We start from the raw sequence: 9,993 nt of genomic DNA on the forward strand, positions 1-9,993 counted from the left end.
TCCTGCGCTGGTGCCCTAATTATAATAATAATAATAATGAGTGTGGTATTTGTCAAGTGCTTTCTATATGCCAAGCACTGTTCTAAGTGCTGGGGTAGATACAAGGTAATCAGGTCAGACACAGTCCCTGTCCCACATAAGGCTTGCAGTCTTAATCCCCATTTTACAGATGTGGGAACTGAGGTACAGAGAAGTGACTTTCCCAAGATCACACGGCAGACGTGGCGGAGCCGGGATTAGAACCTTTGACTTCCAAGCCCGTGCTCTTTCCGCTAGGCCATGCTGCCTCTCTGCTTCATCTTCTGCCCTGGTTAATGACGGTGGCGATGGTATTTGTTAAGTGTGGAGAACTGTTCTAAGCGTTGACGTAGATCCAAGCATATCAGGCTGGACACCGTCCCTGTCTCACGTCGAGCTCACAGTCTTAGTCCCCATTTTACAGATGAGGGAACTGAGGTACAGAGAAGCAAAGTGACTTGCCCGAGGTCACCCGGCTGACAAGCGGCAGAGCCAAGATTGGAATCCAGGTTCTTTTGACTCCCAGGCCTGCTTGTTCATACCCACATGCACCCAGCCTAGCCTCTGCCTCCAGTGGCGCTGGGGGAAGACTTGCAGGTGGGACAAACTGGTGAGTGGACACCCAAGACCACCTTGTGCCTTCTCTGCCCACTTCCCCTGGGGCTTTGGTGGAGGAGTGACAGTGGGAGAGACTGACAGGGATCTGCAGGGATCCCAAAAGCCTCAAAATGGTGGTCTGTGCCCCCTTGTACTTTTCCCCGACCAGCCCTCTCCCCCAAAACTCCCTGTTCCCCGACTCTGCGGCTAAGACCCAGAAGGTCTGGTCAGAGCCTGGTGCTGTCCCCTGCCCACCCAGTCGGCAGCTGCCTCCCCCCTCTCCCCCAAGCTGCCCTGAGCCATCTTGGTGTCCCAACCCCACACCCCTGCCCACCCGTGCCCGTCTGGGAGCTGGCACCCTTCCTGGGAACTTCCCAACCACCTTTCAGGTACAGCTTTTTGCAGTACCCTGGGGCATTGGAGCCTCCCTGGGTCTGGGTGGTGTGGGGGTGCGGGGTGGGGAGAAGCCCCCCACCCCGTGATGGGGGGAGCCTGGGGTTAACCTCCCGCCTCCTCCACCCTCGTGGGGACCAGAGCCCAATCGCTTGCCCAGGTGGGGCAAGGAACAAGAAGTCTTACTGGCTGAGGCCCAAGGATGGAAGAGCCCGTCAGAGGTGGGGGCCAGGGATCACAGGGTCTGGGGCAGGGAAGAGCGGAAGGAAGGGTAAGGGCCCCGTGTGAGAGGGGGCACACCAGGTGGCCAGAGAAGATGAAGGAGTTGCAGACAGCAAAGGCGATAGTTAAGTCACCTGTGATGTCCTGGACTTAGCAGTTTTGGGGAGGGGGACAGGCTTAGGGACCCCCATGGTGGGGAGGGCGGAGATGGACCCCAGTCCTTACTAGGCAGCTACAGGCTCAGTAGCCCTCAACCAACCGATGGCATTTATTGAGCATTTACCGTGGACTGAACACTAGCTAGCACTGGAAGAAAGCAGTACAATAATTGGTAGACACAATCCCTGCCCACGGGAAGCTTACAGTCTAAGGGGGAGACAAGTCATCCTTTAGACTAAAAGCTCACTGTGGGCAGGAATGTGTCTGTTTACTGTTATATCGGATTATCCCAAGCGCTTAGTACGGTGCTTTGCACCCAATAAGTGCTCAGTAGACTCGATTGAATGAATGGCAGGCTAAGAACATGGACATAAAAGTGCAGTGAGGCTGGAGATGGGGTGAATATCAAGTCCTTAAGGAGTTCAGATCCAAGTGCAGAGGTGACACAGAGAGAGCAGGAGCGAGGGAGAAGATGTGATTTTAGGAGGGTTTTGAAGGTGCGGAGAGCAGTAGTCTGTCACATATAAAGGGGGAAGAGGTTAGGACAGTGCTCTGCACACAGCGCTCAATAAATGCGATTGAACGAATGAATGAAAGGTTAGTGGTGAGATGGGAGCACAGAGAGTATCTTGGTGTGAGAGGAGTCATGTGTGTAGGCCTGGTGAAGTAGAAGTAGCTTTCCAGGGCCTGATGGGAGTTGTAATTTTTCCATTAATGATGGTATAATTGGCATCTCTGAAAGGTATTGTGGTATCGCGATAAGGGTTGTGCCTCTAGAAATGTTGCCTCCAGAAACCACCTTTCTCCGGAATTCAAGTGTCCAGTCTCCCTTTCTACCCCAACTAGTTCTGCTATGAACTAAACCCTGTACTAAGTAAGCACTGTGGTAAGTGCACAGGTCAGAGGCGGACCTGAAACCCGTCGGGAGGGAGGGAGAACGGGTATCGCATCCTCTTCTCTGGTGATAACTTTCTCACTGTGCCTCGTTTCCCCCATCCCGCCGTTGATCCCTGGCCCATGTCCTACTTGTGACCTGAAATGCCCCTCCTGCCAAATCTGCTAATCACACTTCCCCTCCTTTCAAATCCCTATTGAAAGCTTGCCTCCTCCAAGCAGCCTTCTCAGACTAAGCTCCCCTTTTCCTTAGCTCCGCCTTCGCTCTACCCCTCTCCCAGCCCCACAGCATTTGTGTATATAACTATAATTCTATTTATAATAATAATGCATTTATTAAGCGCTTACTATGTGCAGAGCACTGTTCTAAGCACTGGGGAGGTTTACAAGGTGATCAGGTTGTCCCACGTGGGGCTCGCAATCTTAATCCCCATTTTACAGATGAGGTAACTGAGGCCCAGAGAAGTGAAGTGACTTGCCCAAAGTCACACAGCTGACAACTGGCGGAGCTGGGATTTGAACCCATGACCTCTGACTCCAAAGCCCGGGCTCTTTCCACTGAGCCTCGCTGCCTGTTGCCTTCTAGACTGTGAGCCTGTTGTTGGGTACGGACCGTCTCTATATGTTGCCAACCTGTACTTCCCAAGCGCTTAGTCCAGTGCTCTGCACACAGTAAGCGCTCAATAAATACGGTTGAATGAATGAATCCTCATTTTACAGTTGAGGAAACCGAGAAGTTAAGTGCCCAAAGTCTCACAGCAGGCAAGGAGAGAAGAAGCGTGGCTCAGTGGGAAGAGCCCGGGCTTTGGAGTCAGAGGTCGTGGGTTCGAATCCCGGCTCCACCACAAGTGTGCTATGTGACCTTGGGCAGGTCACTTCACTTCTCTGAGCCTCAGTTCCCTCATCTGTAAAAATGGGGATTAAGACTGTGAGCCCTATGTGGGACAACTTGATCACATTGTATCCCCTCCAGCGCTTAGAACAGTGCTTTGCACATAGTAAGCGCTTAACAAATGCCATTATTACTATTATCCTCCACCTCCCCATTCCACCTTGTATCCCTCCCCCAATTCCAGCCCCCTTCTCCTCCTCCCCGCAATTTCTTCTCCCCCTCCCCATTCACACACACAGGGATGGAAGGCAATTGGCTTTAATGGCTTTTCACCGCCCGGCTCCCTACTCTCCTCTCCCCCTCCCCACCACCCCAGGTGTCCTTGGGGGGAGTTAATGTTGCAGGGGGGCAGGGTTGGAGGGGGGCTGAGGTGCAGCAGGAGGGAGTCAGGGCAGACCGGGGAGAAGAAATGGGGAGGTGGGGGGCGTCTGGCGTTCTCCTTCCCTGGAGGTCTTTCACAGACGGGAAAGCCCCCCACCTGAGCACACGGGAGGTGCGGAGGGGGCTGGTCCTGAGGTCGGAACGACCCCGAGAAGCCCCCAGGCACCGGGATTAGAGAGGATGGAAGAAGGCTTCGAGGAGATGCCGTCGGGGTCCACGTGTTCCAGGCCCTCGGAGGGGGCTCCGAGGGGGCCGGGCGGGGGGCGGCCCCGGGCTCCTAGACATACGAGCTGAGCTCCATCTCGCACACCCAGCGGTAAGGGCGGCTGCAGTGGTCGTCGTTCCAGAAGCCGTCGTGGAGGAGGTGGGCGCAGTCTTCGCCGCCCCCGAGCCCGTGTCCGTAGTAGTCATCCGGCTGGCCGACGGCCCAGTTCCTGGGGAGGACACCGGCCGGCCGGGGTGACCCCCGCCCCCTCCCCCCGAGCTGCCCGGGGACCCCCACCCCAAGCCACGGCCGAAGCAGCCCCCGGGACGTCCAGGGGGACGCCTGGGGCAGAGTAGGGACGGGGCGGGACACTCACTTGGGGGTCTTCTTGTAGTCGGTGCCATCCACCCACTTCCAGTCGCCGTCCGAGTCCGTGAGTCCGATCCACATTAAGGTGGGTATGGTTAAGTGCTGGATAAACTTCTGACCAGGGACACGAGAGAGTTCAGTTCCCCGGCCGGCCCATCCCCCGACCCCCATTCCCTCCCCCGCCCTCCTCCATCGCCTTCCAAACCCTCCTTTGCCTTCCTTCCTCTCTTCTAGACTGGAAAACTTGTTGTGGGTCGGGAATGTGTCTATTATATTGTTCTGGTGTACTCTCCCAAGTGCTCTGTCCAGTGCTTTGCACACAGTAAGTGCTCAATAAATACGATTGCCTGACTGACTTCCCTCCTCCATCCCTCCCTTCCCTCCCCTCCTCCCTCCCTTCTAGACTGTAAACTCGTTGAGGGTCGGGAATCTATTATATTGTTCTGGTGTACTCTCCCAAGCGCTCTGTCCAGTGCTTTGCACACAGTAAGCACTCAATAAATACGATCACCTGACTGACTTCCTCCATCCCTCCCTTCCCTCCCCTCCTCCCTCTCTTCTAGACTGAAAACTCGTTGTGGGTCGGGAATCTGACTATTATATTGTTCTGGTGTACTCTCCCAAGCGCTCTGTCCAGTGCTATGCACACAGCACTCAAATTCTATTGCCTGACTTTTTTCCTCCATCCCGCCCTTCCTCCTTCTCCATTCCCTTCCCTATTCCCTTCCCTCCTCCCTCTCCTCCATTCCTTCCCCTCCTCCCTGATCTTCCCCATCCCCTCCTCCTTCTCCATCCCTCCCCTGGCCTACTCCATCTCCTCGCCCCTGTCCACCCCTCCTCCCCACTCTCCTCCCCGCACCTGTTCGTCCTGGGAGTTGATGACCACAAGGTGGGAATTCTCCGTCTGGCAGAACTGCTTGGCGTCGTTCCAGCTCCTGCTGACCCGGGAGGTCCAGTAGCAGCTGCCTCTGTGCTCGGCCCAGTTCGGGGGACAGCACGTGCCCTTGGTGCCTGGTGGGGAAGCGGGAAGGAGAGAGGGGGGTGGGAGGGCCTCGGGGAGGGGGCTTGGCCTCAGGTGAAACAGGAGGGACGGAATGGGGGGGTGGCCTGGGCTGAGATTTTTGGGGGAGGGATCTGGGCTGAGATTTGGGGTACGGGGGTGGGGTGGAGCCCCCCCTTTCCCACGTTGTCCCCTCGCTGACCGTTCTCCTTCAACTCCGTGATCTGACACTGGACGGTCCGGAGGTCCGCCAGGAACCGCTGGATGTGGAGCTGGAAGTTGGAACGTGCTGCTCCCAGAGAAGACGGTAGGAAAGATAAAGACGCTCAAACACAGGTAAATCTTCCTTCACTGGGGCCTGAGTCATCCCCTCGTCTCAGCTGGAAGGTCCCTCCTAAAGTCTAACCCCCATCCCACCTGCTGCAGCCAACCCCCACCTCCTCCACTTTCCTTCCTAAGGCTTGTCTTCCACTGCAAGCCTTCCTGCCCTCTCTTCTGATTCTAAGGAGACCCAATGTGACTCCTCACCCCGCACCCCCGAGTCCCTGCCCTGGAGACTCCCTGAATCCCTCAGTCAATCAATTATATTTATTGAGCATTTTCTGGGTGCGGAGCACTGTACTAAGCATTTGGGAGGGTACACTATAACCGAGTCGGTAGACAAATTCCCTGCCCATAAGGGGTCTCCAGTCTCACTCCCCCTAATCTGCCTTCCCAGTTTCTCACCTTCTTCCATAACCTGTGCATGCTCCTGGATTTTGGACTCTAACGATTTCACCTGTCCATCCAGACTGTGCCCTGCGGGAGGGAGGGGAGAGGGCTTAGGGTCCCAGGTGTGCTATCCCTGACACCTCCCCCCATCTTTGTTCAATCAATCAAAAGTATTGAGCGCTTATTGGGTGCAAAGAACTGTACTAAGCCTTTGAGAGAACATTATTATTATTATTATTGTACTTGTTAAGCACTGTTCTAATCCCTGGGGTAGATACAAGTTAATTGGGTCGGACACGGATATGGTGTTGGTAATCATGAGAAGCAGCATGGCTCAGTGGAAAGGGCATGGGCTTTGGAGTCAGAGTTCATGGGTTCAAATCCCAGCTCCACCAATTGTCAGCTGTGTGACTTTGGGCAAGTCACTTCACTTCTCTGGGCCACAGTTCCCTCATCTGTAAAATGGGGATTAAGACTGTGAGCCCCCGTGGGACAACCTGATCACCTTGTAACCTCCCCAGCACTTAGAACAGTGCTTTACGCATAGTAAGCACTTAATAAAATGCCATCATTAATCAATCAGTCAACGGTATTTATTGAGTGCTAACTCTGTGCAGAGCACTGTACTAAACATTTGGGAGAACATTATTATTATTATATTTGTTAAGCACTTACTATGTGCCAAGTATTGTTCTAAGCTCTAGGGTAGGTACAGTTGGGTAGGAACCGTTTCTATATGTTGCCGACTTGTACTTCCCAAGCGTTTACTACAGTGCTCTGCACATAGTAAGCACTCAATACGATTGAATGAATGAAAAGTTGATCATGTCAGTCACAGTTATGATGTTGGTATTCAATCAGTGGCGTTTATTGAGTGCTTAAGGTGTGCGGAGCACTATACTAAGCGCTTCAGAGAGTACAATATAACAGAGTTGGTAGACTCATTCCCTGTCCATGATGAGCTCACAGTGTAAAGGGGGACACAATCCTTGTCCTTGTCCAGAGTTTCTGCCCTTCCCCTCCCACCCTCTCCTGGCTCTGTCTTGTCATTCAATCGTATTCATTAAGTGCTGACTGTGTGCAGAGTACTAAGTACTAAGCGCTTGGGAGAGTCCAATACAACAATAAACAGACACATTACCTGCCCACAACGAGCTGACAGTCTCTTCTCGGGGTGCCCACCACCCACCCCCTTGCCCCTCTCACCTGCAGCACTCAGTGTGCGGAGTTCAGTCCCCAAGGCGAGGTTGGAGCTGGTTGTGTTCTTCCTCAGTTCCCTCAATTCCTGCCATAGCTTGGAGTCTGGGGGCACAGGACACAGACAGGCTGGACCCCCCAACGCCACTGCCTGGGCCCTGGGTTCCCACCCCTCCCGTCCTGTGGCCCCTCCTTGCCTTTCTCCTCCTTCTTTAACCTGCCTTGTTTCCCGTTCCCTCCTTCCCTACCCGTCTCCTTCCCCCTTCCCTCTCCCTCTAATCTTAATAATCTTAATAATAATAATGATGATGGCATTTGTTAAGCGCTTACTAGCACTGTTCTAAGCTCTGGGGGGAGGGGGGATACAAGGTGATCAGTTTGTCCCACATGGGGCTCACAGTCTTAATCCCCTTTTTCCAGATGAGGTAACTGGGGCCCAGAGAAGTGTAGTGACTTGCCCAAAGTCACACTGCTGACAAGTGGGGGAGCCGGGATTAGAACCCATGACCTCTGACTCCTGAGCCCGGGCTCTTTCCACTGAGCCACGCTGCTTCTCCAACTTTCCAATCTTCCCAATTTTCCCCTCTCCCCCCTCCTCCCCTCCCCTCTCCCCCTCCCCTCCCCCCCCTTTTTTTCCTCCCTCCCACCTCCTCTTCCTTCTCCCCCTCCTCTTTCTTCCTTCTCCTGTCCTCCCCGCCCTCCGGGCCCGCCGCCGGCCCCCTTAGCCCTCTCACCTGCGGCACTCAGCGTGTGGAGTTCAGTCCCCAAGCCATGGGTGGAGGTGGTCACGTTCTCCCTCAGCTCCCTCAATTCCTGCCACAGCCTGGAGTCTGGGATCACAGGACATGGACAGACTGGACCCCTCCGAACCCTTCTCCCTCTTTAACCTGCCTTGTTTCCCAGTTCCTCCTTCTCTGCCCTTCTCCTTTTCCCGCTCACTTCTCTTTCCTTCCTCCCCCTTCATCTTCCCTCTAATCTTTCCCACTTTCTCCTCTCCTCTTTCTTCCCCCCTCCTCCTCCCCTCTCCTTTCTTTCCCTCTCCTCTTCCACTCATCTCCCTTCCCCTCCCTCCTTCCTTTCCCCCTCATCCTCTTTCCTCTCCCTTCTCCCCTCTCTGCCTCCTGTCCTTCCCCTTCTATCCCTCTCCCTTCTCCCGTCTCTTCCCCCGCTCCTCCTCTCCATCCTGGCCCGCGGCCTGCTCTGGCTCTCCCCTCTCCCGTGGACCCCATTCCCGGCCCCTCATCCCTCGCGGCTCCTCGGCCCGGACACTCACTCTGGCTTCCCAGGGCGGTCAGGGCCACGGCCAGCACGGCGCTCAGCCCCAGGGCGGCCAGGGCCAGGCGCCGGGGAGGGCACAGCTGCTGCAAGAGGGAGCGCTTCGGGGGCGGCCCGGCCCGGCCCGGGGAACCGGAGAACCCAGGCAGTCCCTCTCCATTCATCCCTGGACGGCGACAGGAGGGGGAGGGAAGGGGTCCCCATCTACTGGCCAAGAGCCCTGCGGGAGGACTGGGGCTGGGGTGGTGGGGGTCCCCAGGGCTCAGAGGGAGCAGAAGTGGGTGCCTGAGAATAAGCAGCGTAGAAGAAGACAGGGGCTAGGCAATAGGATGGGGAAGGCGCTATAATAATGGTATTTGTTAAGCGCTGACTATGTGCCAAGCACTGTTCTAAGCTCTGGGGTATATACAAGTTAATCAGGTTGTCCCACGGGGGCCTCCCAGTCTTAATTCCCGTTTTACAGATGAGGTAACTGAGGTACAGAGAAGTTAAGTGACTCACCCAATGTCACACAGCTGACAAGTAGCGTTAAGCCCTTACTATGTGCCAAGCACTGTTCTAAGAGCTGACTATGCCTCTCCTCCGCACTGGGGCCTCTGGGTCTCTGTCGGTCTGCCTGGGGATTTGGGGTGACTCCCCCTCGCTCCCCTCCTTCCCTCCTCCCCCTCCTCGTCCTCTCCCTGTCCCTGTCTTCCCCCCGGCCGGCTCCATCACCTCTCCCGATTGGCTCTCCGTTCTCCTCCGTATCCAGACACTGTAGATCTTCATAGTCTTTGGTCATCCTGGGAGACTTTGAGGGGATGAGGGGCGCCCCTGGGTCAGGGGGGTCTCCTCAGAACCCCCACATCGTCTTCACCTACCCCGACACCCCCTCCCCCCTCCAATTTATGCAGCAGGGACTCAGGCGTCCTGACCCCAGATAACCTGTCTGCTTCTCCTCCCTCCTTCCTCAAACACCCTCCCACCAGAATCCTGCCCACCGTCCCCAGTCCAAGACCCATCTATATCCCACTCCTCCAAAATCCTCTCAGCGACCCAGGACCCCCTCCTCCAAAATCCTCTCGGGGACCCAGGACCCTCTCCCCATTACCTGCCTTCTCTCCCTCCAGGTCCCTGGGAGGTAGAAAATTCGGATCCCCCGGGGACCCCCTGCCCCCACCTGGGGGGGTCACAGGAAACGGGGTACAGAGGGAACAATCTCTAGGCCCAATGTCCGTCAGTGTCCAGCCGAGAGCCCGAATGACCCTCCAGCCCCCCACTGGACATGGACTTTGGAAAGTAAATAGAAATTGGAATCAAAATCCAGAGGAGCAAAGACCAGAGTAATGGGGGGGGGGGGAGCCCTCCACCCTCTCAGACCCACCCCCATCCCCACCCCCAACCACTTCCCCATTTCAAAGGTTCTGCAGAATTGTTGATTTGGCAGGATTTTGCACTTGGATTTGTTACCACCCCACCCTCAACCCCACGGCACTAACATCCAGCTCCGTCATTCATTCTCATTTCTCCCTCCCCCTTTAGATTGTCAGCTGGCCATGGGCAAGGGACTTGACTACCAGCTCTGGGACTGTCTCTATATGTTGTCAATTTGTACTTCCCAAGCGCTTAGTACAGTGCTCTGCACATAGTAAGCGCTCAATAAATACGATTGATGATGATGATGCTATGTTGGGCTCTCCC

The 9,993-nt window shown here is 55.4% G+C and overlaps 1 protein-coding gene across 3 annotated transcripts; it reads right to left on the minus strand.

Annotated features, from left to right (window-relative positions):
• Positions 1-3,417: 3,417 nt before the first annotated feature.
• ASGR1 (asialoglycoprotein receptor 1) lies at positions 3,418-9,542 on the minus strand. 3 transcript variants are annotated; one of them, XM_038768711.1, is made up of 10 exons: positions 9,408-9,542; positions 9,028-9,103; positions 8,312-8,479; positions 7,773-7,868; positions 7,048-7,143; positions 5,857-5,928; positions 5,333-5,419; positions 4,990-5,141; positions 4,138-4,244; positions 3,418-3,990 (listed from the first exon to the last, which is right to left on the minus strand). In XM_038768711.1, exons 2-10 carry the CDS (start codon positions 9,092-9,094, stop codon positions 3,834-3,836), a joined length of 1,002 nt encoding a protein of 333 aa, XP_038624639.1. In that variant the 5' UTR covers positions 9,095-9,103; positions 9,408-9,542; the 3' UTR covers positions 3,418-3,833. The 3 variants fall into 3 exon arrangements, with proteins under 3 accessions (XP_038624639.1, XP_038624638.1, XP_038624637.1); XM_038768710.1 differs by having other exon boundaries at positions 9,028-9,126; positions 9,404-9,542; XM_038768709.1 differs by having other exon boundaries at positions 9,404-9,541.
• Positions 9,543-9,993: the final 451 nt, after the last annotated feature.

The sequence above is a fragment of the Tachyglossus aculeatus genome, chromosome Y4 (genome assembly GCF_015852505.1).
Source record: "Tachyglossus aculeatus isolate mTacAcu1 chromosome Y4, mTacAcu1.pri, whole genome shotgun sequence".
Taxonomy (NCBI): Eukaryota; Metazoa; Chordata; class Mammalia; order Monotremata; family Tachyglossidae; genus Tachyglossus; species Tachyglossus aculeatus.

Bases quoted from the DNA above. Each gene is read 5' to 3' on its own strand.
- ASGR1 (XM_038768711.1), bottom strand. From the start codon at position 9,094: ATGACCAAAGACTATGAAGATCTACAGTGTCTGGATACGGAGGAGAAC. The intron at 7,869-8,311 runs GTGAGTGTCCGG...CTGTGATCCCAG, and splicing joins GACCGCCCTGGGAAGCCAGA to ACTCCAGGCTGTGGCAGGAA. The intron at 5,929-7,047 runs GTGAGAGGGGCA...TCCCTCCCGCAG, and splicing joins CCGCACACTGAGTGCTGCAG to GGCACAGTCTGGATGGACAG.